This window comes from Corvus brachyrhynchos, unplaced genomic scaffold (genome assembly GCF_000691975.1).
Source record: "Corvus brachyrhynchos isolate BGI_N302 unplaced genomic scaffold, ASM69197v1 scaffold155, whole genome shotgun sequence".
Lineage (NCBI taxonomy): Eukaryota > Metazoa > Chordata > Aves > Passeriformes > Corvidae > Corvus > Corvus brachyrhynchos.
Genome location: NW_008238434.1, coordinates 262,435 through 278,961, shown reverse-complemented (window position 1 = coordinate 278,961; position 16,527 = coordinate 262,435). Strand labels below are relative to the sequence as shown.

Genomic DNA, 16,527 nt, shown 5'->3' with positions numbered 1-16,527 from the left:
CTAAACCCCAATTTATCCAAGAGACAGTCCCTTCTTCGCTCAGAAAAGCAGCTCCTTAGTATGGGGTCAAGAGGACATCAGCGAGCACAACTCCTTCCAAAATCTGGTGCTTTTTAAAATACAAGACATGCTTCAGCTTTCAGTGAACCTGTCAACACCAACACAATAGCCCTGCCTTGAGCACTCTATTTTTAACATTTTCCATCCATGCAAAAGACAACTAATTAATAAATCTAACGGAAGTATAACTAAATGAGAGAGAGAGTTGAACAAAACTTTTTTCAGGGCCAGCCCAAATAACACGAGCACAAGCCACAACCGTAGGCAGACCAAATGTGTTGCAGGGATTACTGAATTACAAACATATATTGGCCTCAAAGACAGAAGAGATGCCAAAAACTGATGCCTGGTCACCTGGCAGCACATGGTGGAATTGAATCCAATGCAGAGGTCAGTGCACTATATGCTTATATGATGCAGTAAGCGTCATCTGGTATGGCTGCCATGGAGAATAGGTGCTGTAAAGGATAAAGCTGACCTTAAATAGCTCTTTATTTATTGGATGCATCTGGTTCCTTTAATTTTCCTGAGGATGTCTAGGATGACTGTAAATCAGAGTGCTTGCAGAGCTCTTTAACGCCCCTGGCCTGTGTACATGTGTGCACACTATCTTTAGCCAACAAGCCCTTGCTTGCCTTGCTGGCAGGATTCAGCTTGTGCTGCAGCTGGAGACACCCTGCTCCAGAGCAGTCACAAACTCACTGCCTTGGGAGGTAACGATGCATTCAGCATCAAAAATAAAAAGAACCAGAGGATTTTCAGTCTCTCCTAGGAGGAAGGAAGGGCTCAGCACTCCAAAAGCCCCAGCAAGACTCTGCAGCTTACGTATCACAGTGACTTCACACTGCTTTTGAAACTAAGCCCACTCTGGACAGCTTTCAAGCATTATCTGGGGAGGAGGGAGCTGACCCTTCACCACCTTTCCCCCAAATGTGAGCAAGAGGGAAACATGAAGTTGCACTACAATGCTGTGCCTGGCCTTGCAAAGGAGCTTTCTCTGATTTGATGAAAGAGCATCTGTCCACATGCTCTGCTTCCAAGCAGAAATAAACCAGAAATGTCCTTGGTGCACATGCTACACAAGCACCCCCACAACCTGAACACCCCATCAGTGATCCCAGTACCTCTTCCCAGCACATCAGAGGCAGCTCCAGGTCAGCAGATGGACTGAATCTTTCCAGCAAGAGTTGACTGGGCAGGAACTGTTGCATACCCATGGAAAAATGCATTGCTCTGGGGGTTTTCTTGCTCATCTTTAGCTCTGTGTGGGCAGGACATGCACTAAAGGGAGACCTCAGTAAGAAAAGCCCTCAAGTACGCTAAATTTGTTTTCCATTCCTCCAGGCACCCAGAAGATTAAGCAAGTAGGTGAAAGTTGCATAAAAAACCTCAACCCTCTCCCTAGGACCAATAAATACAGTTCATTTGCAGGATTAAAGAATAGTCTTTTTGTCCCCAAAATCAGAAGGCATTACCATTTTTATAACTATTAACTGCAAAGATCTATCACCATTCATTGGTTGTCTCTGTTTGCTTGAAGAGCAGCACTGTACAGGTGGCAGCTTACTTGCAAGGAAATCTCCTCCTAGGAGACACATATGCCGACTTTTGTTAAAAAGCTTCCTAAGAGATGAAAAGAAAGGAACACTGATGCAACAGCAAGAGCTGCTTTAGCAATTAACCCAAATCACTTCAGCCTCCCTCTCTCCTTATGTTTAACTCTTAGATATGCAATGAATATCAGAGGCACAAAACTCCTTCATGGACTTTATCTCATCCATCACTATGAGAACTTTGAACCCACAAACAGAAAAGCAAGTTATTACGGTGTTACTAATTCTAAAATGAGTAAGCCTATAATTTTAATTGCATTGGAACACACTATCTCCATCTTCAGCATCATTTATGGGAAATATTTACTTTCACATTATTTTTTTAATAGCTCTTTGTGATGAAAAGCTTTAAAAAGACAAACAAGTGGACCATCTATCAAGTCATTTTTCTAGTCTAGGTCAATCTGTTGCCCTTCAATCTACTTCCAGGCTAGTCAAGCAAATGCATAAAGATCACTTTGCCCATTTAGTGGGTTATTAATTTAAAAAAAACATATCTCATTATTACTCCTTACGCAAAGTCAGCTAAAACAAGCTAGGACAGCTCAATCTCCAAATAAAGAGGTTTTGCATAAAGTAAAATTCTACAAGAATTCAGTTTTTTAACTTAAACACAGATATTAATGTCTTTTCTATGAAAGCCCTCCCCCAGAAATGTTACCTGATCTCTCTCAACCTTTTTCTCTTCTTTCTTGCTTCACCTAATGAGCTGCTTCCACGTGCAAGCCATAAAAGTGGAAATTTCAAATTGCTTGTTTCCTTCCTTTTACAGAAGTCTGAGTTTTGAAAGCTCACAGTAGCTTCTCATAATCCAAAGTCCACACTTTTGAGTTTGTCGCAACATCAGAGAATCTCAGAATTGTTTCAGTTGGAAGGGACCTTAAAGCTTGTTCCACCCTCTGCCATGGGCAGGAACATTTCCACTACCCCAGCTTGCTCCAAGCCCCGTCCAACCTGGCCTTGGACACTTCCAGGGATGGGGCAGCCACAGCTTCTCAGGGCGGCCTGTGCCAGGGCCACACCACCATCACAGGGAGGAATTTCTTCCTAATTTTCATCACAAGGGTCCTTCTAAAGAAAGTTTTAGGATGTTTTCAGAATTGGCTGCAACTAGTGTAAGTCTGTCCCCTGTCCCTGGGCTGTGCATCCTGGTGCCTCTTTCCCACCAGCCAGCGCTTACATGGCCCCAGGCACACCTCAGTATCACCAAGGCCACCAAAAGGTTATCTTTCCATCAAATTAACTGCTGGCACTTAAGCATGCAAACTGATCCAACCAGCCAAGGGCTTCGTGGTTCCTTGCCCCCAGCTGCAATAAGTGGGCAGGGCTGAGAGACAGCAGTATACCTTGAGGGGATGTGAGGCCACACCTTCATTCCCTGCTGCCCAGATTTCAAGCACCCCACTGAGCCCCAGAACAAGCTATTCTGCACGATTCATGCACACAAAATGCTTCTGGCTTGCACTCCGTTGTCACAGCAACTGAACACAAAGCATGAATGTCAGCATGAAAGCCTTGGGTGGTGAAAGAAGAGAGGGGAAGCAGGAGATGTGTAGGACAAAAATGGTCTGGAGATACAGTACAGAGTTACATGGCAAATCTTGGAGCAGCTCCTGACAGAAAACTCAAGTTTCCACCAGCTCATCCTTATGGCTTATACTTCATTCTGGAGAATTATAGAATGGTTTGGGTTGGAAGAGATCTTTAAAGGCCACCCAGTCCAACCCCCTTCAACAAGCAGGGACATCTGCAACTAGAGCACATCAGAGCCCCATCCAACCTGGCCTTGAATGTTTCCAAGGATAGGGCATCCACCACCTCTCTGGGTAACCTGTTCCACTGGTTTACCACCCTCATTTAATCCTTATACCTAGTCTGAATCAACCCTATTTTAGTTTAAAAACATCACCCTTTGTCCTATCACTATAGGCCTTGTTAAAAGGTCTGTCCCCACCTTTCTTATTAGTTCCCACTAAGTATTGAAATGAAGAAGTTTAATGATGATTTGATTGTTTTACCTTGGTAACATACATCAAAAAAAGTAGTGTGTGTTCTTTAGGCACAGTAATGATGTTCCAGGAATCCCTTACCAATTATTTATTAATCCTTTTTTAATTACTGATTCAGAATGACCAGTAATCTTTTCCAATAGGATAAGAATCTTCCCCTTTGAAATCTTTAAACACGCCTTTCTAAAGGATGCAAACAAAGCACACAGACCTAGGAGTTATGAACTCCTTTAACTACCAATGCTTGTTTACACTTCAAAACAAACCTCCACTATTATAACTTCATTAATTAACCATTACCTCTATGACAAAAAGCATATGATGTTCCACTCCACAAACCATCACTTGTCCTAAAGGCTTTCTTCTCTGCAGGGAGACGCAAGAATAAGGAAGTGGTTTCAGCATCTACCTCAGGAAGCAGGACAGGCAGAAAGCCACCACAGATTTTTTTACTTACTTGGTTTTGAGGCTGCTCTTTTTTCACCCGACAAGATACCTCGTAGTACCACTAAAGCAACCGCCACTTCTTTCCCAAGGGCAGACAAACATCATGTAAGTTGATGAGGAACTGCTACACATAAGACACCTTTAACAGGCTCCATGCCTACTTTCCAGCCAAAACCTTTTGCCATCCATTACCATTTCTGGAGAGTTACCTCTGCTGAAAGTCAGCTTTAAGACATCAGCAGGAGAAAAGCAAAAGTTGATAGATTTCAACTGTATGCTTTAAAATAAGCTTCCCTTGAGCACAGGTACCTGAACAAAGCAAGACCAGAGACTGCTACAGGAACACACACTCAATTTCTCCATTCACATTTCAGACTCATTTCAGACCAGCAAATTTTTCAAGCAAGCCAGCACCTGTGTCACTCCTCAGAGGGGCATGACAGAGAACGTTTTACCCTGTTACACTAATCACACACAGAGAGTAGAGGTGTGAATAAAACTCTCCATGCTTTCACGTCCTCCATGGGTCCAGTGGCAACACCAACTCATTTCCTTGAGGTTTCTTCCCACTGGTCTCCTGCGGTTTCCCCAAAACCAAGAGCAGCTTTCTTCAGGGGGCCTCAGGAAGCAGTGGGGTGCTGAGCACTGGGAATGCCTGGTCCAAGCAGCTGTTTGTTTGCAAGAAGGACAAACACCAGCGGGGCTGCCAGCACTGCTGTGAATTTCAAAGCCTCATACGATTTAGCCAGGCACAATTCAAACTTTCTGGTACACAGCACTAATGACACAGATTAGCAACTCCAAATTCTATCCCTTTGGCTGAACCACCTCTCTTCCCACAACAGCTCTCTGTACCCCGGCATTCAATACCACTCCCATCCATGGGACCATCCTTTCAAAACACTTCATTCCCTCCCACTGTTTTCAAGTCAACTTTGACTTTTTCTGAGTGATAGCAATAAAGAAAATCAGGATTTGTAGGACAGAAAGGCTGGAAAACAGGGTCTCTCCCACCCACGCAAGCAGCATGTTAATGTTCTAACATGCTGTTCACAAAAGAACATACCACAGCCCTGAAGTTACAAAACAGACTGAATGGCTGACATGAAAAAGGTGATAAATTCACAGGCAAATTAACGAGGAGACATATTCAGTCCAAGGTTTCACAACAGGAAGAACTGAGATTCTTATGAACATTTTTAACCTTTTCCACATAATAGTTAGTGACACTGTCCAGGCAGAGATCGGTGTCAGACCACAGCACTGTTCTAACTGCATATCCAAGTCCTTGATTAATTAACCATTAAATTGCTGAGTAACTACAACAAAACCAGAGCAAACTGCTTCAAGTGCACCAGAAAACTAGCCCAGTGCCTCCCCTGACACAAGAGTTTTTACAAAGTCTGTACCCAAAGTTCTCAGTCTCTGCTGGTGACTGCGGTGCTCATGAGCTGCCAGTGCCACAACTGCACCATAGTTGCCCCAAGCAATTTTCAACACCATGGTACTATGACTTATAAGTAAAACATGACTTTGTCATTAAAAAACATGTTACTACCACGTTTTTGCTTGAACTTGCAAAAAATCAAAGCACAGAAAGGCAACAAACCTGGCTTTGGGAGTCTTGTGATATTCTTTCCCAGGGATACCCACGTACTTTCAGAGCCACAAATGCATTTTCCTAGAAAGTTCTAAATGTATCACTGGATATCAAATTAAAGATCTTCTAAGAGTGCCTCCTGGATTATTTTTTTATGAAACTGTGTTCTCCGTACTCAAAAACTGGTGGCAGTCTGCCAGGGAACTGAGAGAACCAACCCGGGGTGCAAAGGGGTGCCCCAAGTTCATGATTCACAGCCTTTCCAGCATCTCCCAAAAAAGCTGTTGGCTTCTCCTGACACACCTCCTACATCTTACAAGGAACAGAGGTACAGGAAAATACAGCTACAAGGAAATCTGTGGCAGAGAAAATACATCTTAAGTTGCTAGCAGTAAAAAAGGCCCTTATTTCCTAGAAGTGCTATGAAGCATTTGGAAAAGCTCATCTCTCTATCATTACTTCCAAAATAACCCGTACTTTGTTCCATAAGGAAACGGGGTTTAGCTGCCCCAGGACCGGCCCAGCTCACCCCCCCCTGCAATGTGGGCCGGCCCTTGGAGGGAGGGTGTGAGGAAGGGGCAGCGCACACACAGATGCATGCAGAGTCACTCTGCTTATAAAGCAGAAGGGCGTTGACTCGTGTAATGCCGGTAATCAGTGAACTCATGCCTGCAGAACACGGATGGAAGGCACGGAAGAGCCATCCCAGTGCCCAGCAACCCTCCCAGCTCCACCTGCAACCCCAGAAGAGCAAGGCAGGGACAGGGAGGGCAAGTAGGGCAAAAACTAGATTTCATTAAGTAGACATTGCACGATGATAGTGGGTCCTTGCTTTATTCAGAGTTCACATTTCACTCTGGCAGCGGCACTGGCTCTGCAGCAGCTGCCCCATCCCTGCAGCCCCAAATCTCTTTACTCCAACCTTTCAATATCTTCTTCACAACCCTGCTGGGAATGAACAGTGTCAAACACTTGGTTTTATGACAAAAAAATTGCTTCAATTGAGGAAAACTTGTAACTGCCCTTTGATGAGGGGCTCCCATCCCCCCCAATCCCTAACACATGCAAGATGAAAAACTACGGAATAATACCGAGCATTTAAGGATTTTGAACTTGCATTGTATTTCTGAGTCTGACCAAAATGAAACCACTAGCACCTTGTCTGTACACATGTATAAAGCAGTGAGTGTACAAGGGCAGTGGCAATGCTACCCAGGCAGGCCAAGGCTGCTGCCAGGACTAGAACTGTGGGAGATCTCAGCTAAATAACCTCATCCCAGGAAGGGGGTAACCTTCCCAAACTGCACAGCTCAGGAACATCTCAGTACCAGGAAAACAGGAGTGGGAGGGAGGGGAAGCCCGAGAAGACTGCAAGGAGCTTCAGGAAGAAGAAAGGGAGAAGGGGGACAGAAAACACAAGTAAATCAAGTAGGAGGATCTGCAAGCTTTGAAGGACCACAGACTTCAGCAACAGCTTCTTAACAAGTTCATCAAGTAGATTCAGTGTTGAGAAATCCCTTGTCCTATGTAACTTCAGCCAGGATAGCAGGAGCCTTGAGACCCAGGAAGGCAGCCAGCAAAAGCAGAGGAAGCAGCAGCTGGAAGGGAAGCATCAGCTGCTGTCACACAGTAAAAGGAGGTTGCCGGGCCAAGCCCAGCACCTCAACAGCCACAGCCAGGAGCAGGACAGAGGGAGACACGCTGGATCCCCACAAATAACCCACATTTTTTCAGAAGCTGAGAGGCAAGGGCAGCAGGCAGGGCAGCCTCACCAGGGCTGCTCCCCAGGGGCCAGCCCGGCAAGCTGCTGGGAAGAAAATCCCATTGCAGTATCCCACCGGATGGGAGCATGCAAAGGACTGCAGATGAAAGGACTATAAATAATCATCATAATCAGAGCTGACCACACAGGCCCCAGGACAAAAACATTTTCTTTTCTCTCAGTCAAACAGTCCCACTTAAAACTGACATCAAGAAGCATTATAGTACTTTTTCCAGAAGGGACTGATTTTTCATTCCACTAAACTCAGTAAGAGATATGCCCAACACAAACTGAGCCTTTCAAAGCACGTGACTTATAGTCCACAACACTGTAAATACAGTATAAGAAAGCACCAAGCAAACAGCCCCTTTATCCCTCTTGAAGAGGTTCAATGCAACCATTTCAGTAAAAAGACTCCAAGACACGTTATCTTTTAATTCAAAGATAAGAAGGATTCACCTTCCTGAAACAAGGTATACAGGGAAGGGAAAGAATATATTTTTTTAAAAGTTAAAAAACAACCTGTTGAGCAACCCTGCTATTTTCCCCCCACCAAAATAAACCAAACCGGCCCAAGTGCAACATGCTGCACAAGTAGCTGTTCACTGAGGTAGGAACAAGGTCTTTTCTGATACCAAGTAAGTTGAGCTATAAAGCAGACTTTGAAAAAAAACTTGCAAGAAGAAAGCAGAGTGCTTAGAACTGGGCTGGTGCCAAGCCCAAACTCCACAGCGCTCCCTCAGCCTTGGAGCACTCAAAAGAATGAGCATTGCAGGCAACTCACGGGGAATCCAAGGGCTACCATGTGCAGCCAGCCAGTGCCTACTTGAACAAACATGTGCTGAACGATCTCTGTTATCAAGCAGGTTTTAGTATTTGGTAGGTTTAAAGGACTTTGGGGTGGTTTTTTTAAGAGGTGATCATTCCATTACAGAGAGTTAAGAGCAATGTAAGGGTCAGGTCTGCCTCCTTTCCATTTCAGGCCAGGTGCCACTCCTGAAGCCATTCAACAATTCTGCACCCTGGCCTTCCCACAGGAGCATCTCAAGCCCCTGAGGATGAAATAGCCTTTTACCTTGTTCTCCTATAAAACACGGGATCCACTACAAAGCCAAGTCAGATAAACAGTTCTTCAAGCACACCAAAGTCTATAGCAGAAATGAGAACACTGCAGAAAGCTGAGCCAAGAACCCACAAACCCTGGGTCTTTTCAAGTTCTCAATCTCCACAAACACCTTAGAAGTCTTCCCCTTCCCCCACAAAAACACCAAACCCCCAGGCAACTGTACAAATAAGCCCTCAAGCTCCCTGGAAATGTACCTCCCATGTACAAGATGGTACTAGCTTACCTACCAGTGGAAAAAAAAAAAAGTCCAATAATAGTTTTTGGATACTATTTCTAAAAGAGGAAATTCTGAAATTCTCCATTGCCGAACACAGCTGTGTTGTGTCAGAACTGCAGGAATGATTACCACTGGAAACAGCTCTTTGATGACTATCACACTGGAATATCTAAAACAAGTAGAAGCATGGAAACAAAAAGTGCTTTGCCACCCAGCTGCAAAACAGAATGCTGAAGACCACTGAATAATAGATGAGGGAGTTGGTGGGGATTTGGGGTTTTTTGATGAAAGATGTCTCAAATAGGGCTGGGCTGGTAGAAAAAAAGACTGAGGCTTTCTTTAAATTTAAATAAAATTACCTTATTATTTCAGATCCTTTTACAGCTGATGAGTTTTCACCATTTTCCAAGCTCCTACATGAGAGAAATTCCTAGAAATGATCGTGTTTTACCTCAAAATACCTAAAAGCCCACCAAGGCTACCAGCAGCTTTCACCTTTAGTCTGGCAGGCTACAAAAGGCAGCTTCTCCTCTCAGTCCTTGTCCTGTTTGACAAGTGCACATGTCTACTAGCAACAGCTCTCTAATCTCATGGCGTAGCTGGTTTGTCAGCAGCTGTCATGAAGCTCTCATCAATGCTGATGTGACAACCAACATCACCAGCACACTGCTAAAAACCTGATGTTACCAATGGAATATTGTGGACAACGAGAGCAATCCCTAGTACATCCTTTGGAAATGGCTAAGAGATCATCCTAATATTACAAAGAGTTTCAAACACAGTTAGTGATGTCCTCAACACAAGCAGCCACATTCATCCTTGACTTAAAGGCTGTAAAGCTTGATTAGAGACACACAGGGCTATGCTGTATCTGGAGGGGGAAAAACATATTCCTTTCTGTGTGGTGGGACAACAGACCCAGCAAGATTTCTGCAATTTATTGGAAAACTATGAAACTCATGTTATTTTCCGATCAAAACATACCATAGTAGCCACCAATAAGCAAGATCTTATGGTTAAGAGATGTGTAACGGCAGGCTGGAATGGTTCTTCGCAGGCTGGAGCTTACATGGGGGACAGCAGCTGAGGCTGAGCCTCCAACGGTTATTACGGACCAGAGATGGTGACTTTAGATGTGACGTTTAACATGCCAGACCCCATATCCCAGTTAATCTATGGGAAGAACATGGAGCCAGACAGTAAAATCACTCAGCATGGCCTCACCAGTGACGGTGAGCATTGAATTATGGTCCCAGGACACAAGTAGGAGGTCTCAGCCAAACAAAGGTGGTAAGATTAAGGATAGTGCTCACAGTCCAGTTTTTAAGAATTATACTGAACCCAAGATCCAAGTTTCCCATCCCATCCATCTGCACTGGAAATTCTCTAAGTGTTTGCAGAGCAATCCCATTTTTCATTTCCATGGGAAGTGGCAGCCTGGGATTTTCACTTGCAGACTCAGAGAGGCCACAAGAGCCTTCCAAAGCCTCGGGCTGCAAGAGAAATGCCACCTAATAAGCCAGAAGCTTTTCACCATGCTAACAATTCTGAGCAGCAGTTTCAAAGGTTTAAACCTACAAAAGGAACTGTTTAAGTGTGTGAAAACCTGCGATTAATTCTTCTACCAACTCAGGGCAAGAACCACAAATAGCAGTTGGTTTTGCAGCAAAATATCACACAGTTCCAGCTCTCCCCACCCCCCAAAATAAGTGCTCTGCCATGTACAGTATTCCCAAAGGCATCATACCGTGGCATCAGCATCCCAAGACAGAGTAGGAGAAAAAACTAGGAATTTAAAGTGTACACAGGAAGTGATACCTTTATATAACTGCATGGAACAACTGCTGGCCATTAAAAGCCCTGATCTCTTCAGTACTCGTGTTGAAACCTGCAAAATGTAAATCAAGCCTTTGTGAGACCAACTAAAATAACATCTCCCCCAGGGCTCCACAAATACCGCAGCAAAGCCCAGGCTCCCGACACACCCTGAACACTGGCCTTGGAGCCGGAAATGCTCTCCCAAAGCCTTAATTACCACTCTCTGAGTTTTTAAATTGCAGCTATGCTAGGCAAAGCTTCATGTGCATACACCCTGCTTGCTTGCATTTGGTTTTACCACAGTGGTTCCCTAAGGAAAGCAGCAAACCGCAGCCTCATAAAGTTTTAATGGGATAACTGGCAAACTGAGGGCATCACTGCACTGAATAAAACAGAGCAACTGCATCCCAGTGGTATAGACTACCTACTTGATTTAAGTCACATTTTATAGCTCTCCCTTCTGAAAAAAAGCCACTGGTTTTCTGTACTAACTCAAAAAAACCTTGTCTGCTAAAAAAAACAGGCTAATGAAGCCAGGGCTGAGCACAAGAACTGGCAACTCGCCTGGGTTTCCTTGTAAATGCCTTCAAATGGCAGTGATGCCCCAAACCATGCTTTGCCAACAAAGTATATATAACCAAGCATCATCGCTCTCCTCAGAGCCAAATAAAGGACTGAGTGGGTAGAAAAGGGGGAGGTAAGGGAGAAGGGCAATTAATTTCTTTAGCAACCAACAGCTTTTGCAAGTTTTTCTTTATTTTATATACACAAGACACCATCCAGCTTGGTGACATGAGTTTCCAGGCCCATCTATAGCAAGGATTTCAGGAGCCAACATGTTTTTAACCAAGGCAACCAGCAATTTTATCTCTCGCTGAAAGGCAGCCTACAAGAGGGCTGCTTCCAGTACTGAACACCGCCTCCTCTTCTGAGGCAATGACAGAAGAGGGAGGAATTGGTCTTTTCTGCCTTCCAGATAGTCCTAAATTCATAGCTGAGGCCACCAGCATCATCGGTCAAGCACATCTGGACACCATCCCTGCTGAGATGCAGCGGACAGTCTCCCACTCCAGGAACGCCAGACTGGACTGCTCTGAGCTCACAGGCTGCTGATAGAAGTACAGCTGCTCTCACTGGAGATGGAGTCACCCCACCACAGAACAGCCACCAGCATGCTGAGGAGGCTGCCTCTTTGTCTCAGGAACAAAACACTGGGATCATAATAGCTGAAATCAAGCAGATCTGACCAGAAAGTAAAAGTGGTGGGGAAAAATGAGAGGTGGCTCTATCAAAGCTGCTTGGGAAGGGAATGCAAAGGCACACGTAGAAGTGGATAAAAAAGGTGTAGAAACAACAGAAAGCACAAGGAAATTAGAGCTGCAGAAGAAAAGGTGAGAGTCTGCTTTGAAAAATTATATGACATCTGAAAAAATGCAAACCTTTGCCCCAGCAAGAGCACCCAGCACCAAAAATACTCCACGTACCTCCATGCTGTCTCTTTTCCCCTTCTTCCAGTGTCCAAGGGAGCATCTTTAACACACAGCGTTGTTTCTGTGTGTCAGGGGTGTGAACAGCAATGCTGTGCTCAAGCATATGTACACAAAGCACTGGGGAGATTCCAGAACTATCCCAATGCTCCCAGGACAAGCAAACAGCACAGTAAAAATACTGTACAACACTGTAAAAATAATGTGACACCCTAGCTTCAAAAAACAACACACTGCAAGGCCTTGGCTTCCATCTTCTATTTGAAAGCTGGCACCGCTGCCCCAAAGTTCCTTATTTTGGGAATATATGGGAACATAGCGGGAGAGAAGTGTTGGAAGAAAAAAAAGAAGACTGGCTGGGTCAAGTCTAAATCAGTAACAATTCTGAGGAAATGGAAAATGGGGGAAGCCAAGTGATACTTCTAAGAAAAGTGGCAGAAAGGACACAGCAGTGCTCTCCCCTCCTCTCACTCACTAACCTAACTATCCAGACACCACCCTGTGAACAGGTTCAGCTCCCCCTTCTCCTGATTTACAGCTGCAAATTAATGTCTCCAAGCCTCTTACTTAGGGGGTCTTAATACCTGCTCATACAAAGAAAAATAGCCTCCAGATGTTCCTGGTGCAGGGAGTGGTAATTACCCCAATACCCCTCTCTGCAGGGAGCACCCTAACTTCTGGACACAGATCTCATCTCCAAACACTCCCAGGATCTGAGCCCTTAACTCAGTAGTAGAGATCTCTGCTGTATTTTTCTGTATCAGGCTTTGTGCCAGCACCTAGTCCCAAAACTAAAGGTTTTTAAACTTGTTTCGAACCGCAAATTGTAAGAAAATTCAAAGAAATCCACATTCACATGTTGGCAACAGACCTGCAGTTCTTACTGACCTTTTTGCAGGCCCTTCTGAAATGTTAATGCTGTTCTACATGGACTGAACATCGCTGGACGTTAATCAAGACATCTCAAACTGCCAAAAAACTCAGCACAGGGCAGCATGTGCATGAAACCCGGAGTTGATGCAGCTGGTCCTGACCAGGTGCAAAGCAGCACCAACCATTCAGGACACCAGTGCTTTCAGAAATGAAGGCAATTGCAGCATCAAATAAGGATACGGGTGTGAGCACAGAGCTTAATCCTCAAAGACCACACAGAACTAACTGCATGAAATGGCTTTGTGACCCAGAATGCCTTTATGTCCTACCGAGTACATAAATATTTGTCAAGCTCTTTGCCTCTTTCTCTTAGTGATGTCAATAATTAAGCGTCCCACAGACCATAGTGCCTGCAGGCACACAGAACCCAAATGCAGCACCCAGCAGCTCACTCAAAGATAGTTTGAAGACCTCACAAAAGTAGGGAAGAGCAATGCTGCAGAGTAATTTGGGGCATTTCAGGCTAAAAAGGCATTGTCAGAACTCAACAGCTCTTCCACCTGCCATGAACTCAGCAACACAGAGAGTCACACAGCAGACATGCAGAGAGCTTAATGCTTCGCTGTTGGTCATCTTAAAACCAACTTCACCACCACCACCATGCCCAGAACAAGCTTCTGATAGGCTTTATACTAAAAATACCCCACCCAAAAACCTAACTAGGCAAAATCAGACCAAAAAACCCCCTCAAATATATCAAATTCTGCCAGGCAGCTTCTGCTTTCAAGTTGTACTCTACTCGAAAACCATGGCAAAGCAAATTCCCAAAGCTCCAAGAGCCTGCAAACAAACCCAGAACACAAGTGAAAGTGTTGCAATGCTACAGTATTTCAAAGATGCCCTTGTTTTCAGCAAAGAAATGTGTGCATTTCTTCAAAACCCAGGACACAGCACACTGCTCCCAGTTACTTCAGAAATACAGTTTTTCAAAGAACAGCCATATACATATGAGTGTGCAAAGCCAAGGATAGCAGTAATACAGATGGGTCTATAAGTTTTGCCTTGATAATGAGAATTACAATGATTCTTATTAAAAAAGAAGTTGAGATCAAACCTTAGCTTTCCAGGAGCCCTGTATAAAAATTCCAAATGTACAAAGAAAAGAAGATAAAGAGGCCTTAGTAACTACCTCTCTTTATTGGGACAATTAGATATACTTATGTGATATATTTATGTTGAAGCTTCAAACACAAAGAAACACTTTAGGGCAGAGAGGCACTCCAGGCTTCTGGGGCACATGGATGTGCTCATCAGGTGACCACTGGCACAGGACTCCATGCCATCAACACCATCTCACCAATGCAGGTGGGAGCTCTCACAAGATCCAGCTCTCCAAGCCCTGACAATTTTTCCGCTGAATTACACTGTTATTGATGCTAAACAGCTGCTCTTGATTAGAAGCTGTGAATGGCTGAAATGGGGCTTTCTTTAATATTTACTTGATTTAATGACATGAGGATACAAATTGTGTTTTGAACTTTCTGTTGGCTGGCTTGTCTTCCAGTTCTAAATGATTACCCTTCCTCCATGTCATGACAGCTTGAATAAGTGAATGAACAGAAAAGAAAAGCTTGTCCACAAACCAAAGTGAAGGCTAAAATACTTTATACCAAAGGAACCTCTAGAACTGACAACTAATCAGAAAATTCCCCTTCTTTTTTTGACTGGCTGTTACAGTTCAGCAGCAACGCTGGCTGTGGACACACCTAACCCACCCAGCAATTAAAGGACAACGCTGCCCCGGGGGTAAGAGGATACACGGCAGATGTGCCCTTGCACACCGTGATTTCCCAGCGTGCCTGCCACTTTTCAAACCAACATCTCCCACCTGGATCCCAAGCTTGTTATCTGGAAAACTCCACAATCCAATCCTGAGCTTGGCTGCGTTGGGTTACCGCTTGGACTTGATCTTAAAGGTCTTTTCACAGAATCATAGAATGGCTTGAGTTGGAAGGGACTTTAGGCTCATCTCATTCCACCCCGTGCCATGGGCAGGGACACCTTCCTACCTATCCCAGGTTGCTCCAAGCCCCGTCCAACCTGGTCTTGGACACTTTCAGGGATGAGGCATCCACAGCTTCTCTGGGCAGCCTGTGCCAGTGCCTCACCACCCTCACAGAGAAGAATTTCTTCCTAGTACTTTTCCAGTCTAAATGACTCTATTATTGCTGGTGCACAGGGTGGGACATGATCACTGCAACCTGCTCCACTTCCAGCTGCCTCTGGCAGCACAGCTTCTCCTCTCGCAAACCAACAGCACCACCAATGCAGACTGCAATGGAGCAACCCCTGCAATATTCACTGGAGAATGCTGAAAATCAAGTATACCAAGCACTATTGGGCAGATGTGAGTAAACCATCACCTGAAGGGTGATGAACCAGAGCAGGGCCAGACCCCTGGCTGAGGACATCCCAGCACAACCGAGGAGTGCAGCCAGCATTGATTTAGACCTGGTGAACATGGCTGGGGACCTGCAGAGCAGGGATTTGCTGACACCCCCTGAACACCAGACCACCTGGGGCCTATTTATTGGCACTCACCCAGGCAAGGCCCCACAACGCCGGTGTGCAGGCAGCCTGCAGAATCACAGAATAGGGCAGGTTGGAAGAGACCATAGTGGGTCATCAGGTTCCACCTCCCTGCTCAAGCAGGGTCATCCCAGATCACATGGCACAGGACTGTGTCCAGACAGGTCTGGAATATCTCCAGTGAAGGAGACTCCACGCCCTCTCTGGTCTCTGTTCCAGTACTTGGTCACTGCACAGGAAAGTAGTTCTTTGTAATGTTCGGGTGGAACTTCCTGGGCATCCGTTTCTGCCCGTGGTCTCTTGTCCCATTGCTGGATCTCAGGGAGCAGAGCCTCGTCCAGCCTCTGAGCCCTACTTGCAGACAGGGACAGACAGGGATGAGGGCCCCTCTCAGCCATCTCCTCTCTAAGCTGAACAGTCCAACCTCCTTCAGCCTTTCCTTGTGAGAGAGATGCTCAAATCCCTCCATCATCTCCACAGCCTCCGCTGGACCTGCTTCAGGAGCTCCACATCTCTCTTTTCCTGAGGAGCCCAGACCTGGACACAGCATTCCTGATGTGCCTCACTAGGCCTGAGGACAGGGGCGGGATCAGCCCTGGAAGAGGTGACAATATTTGTCCTAATGCACCCGAGGACACCAGTGCGCCCCGGGCATGCTCCTGGCTCATGGACAGCTCGTTGACACCAGGACCCCCAGCTCTTCTCTGCAGAGCTGCTCTCCAGCAGGTCACCCCCAGCCTGGGCTGGTGCCCGGGCTTACTCATCCCCTGGTGCCCTCGTCCCCTCCCCACCCTTACCCAGGTGCAGGGTGAGGTTGACGGCGGTGGGGTGCTGCACGCCGGCCAGCATGGTGCGGCTCTGCCACCAGGTCGCGTCAGCCGGGCTGTTGTAGTCGGTGAGGAAGGCGGCACCGGGGCTCAGGGGCG

The 16,527-nt window shown here is 45.6% G+C and overlaps 1 protein-coding gene across 1 annotated transcript in view; it reads right to left on the bottom strand.

Moving 5' to 3' along the window:
• LAMC1 (laminin subunit gamma 1) overlaps positions 1–16,525 on the bottom strand; it is a gene marked incomplete at its 5' end in the record, with an annotated part of 65,441 nt that extends 48,916 nt beyond the window's left edge. The window contains one exon of the mRNA XM_017736450.1: positions 16,399–16,525. Coding sequence (XP_017591939.1) covers positions 16,399–16,525 — 127 coding nt within the window. The remainder of the gene's footprint in view (positions 1–16,398) is intronic.
• Between the last annotated feature and the right edge of the window lie 2 nt (positions 16,526–16,527).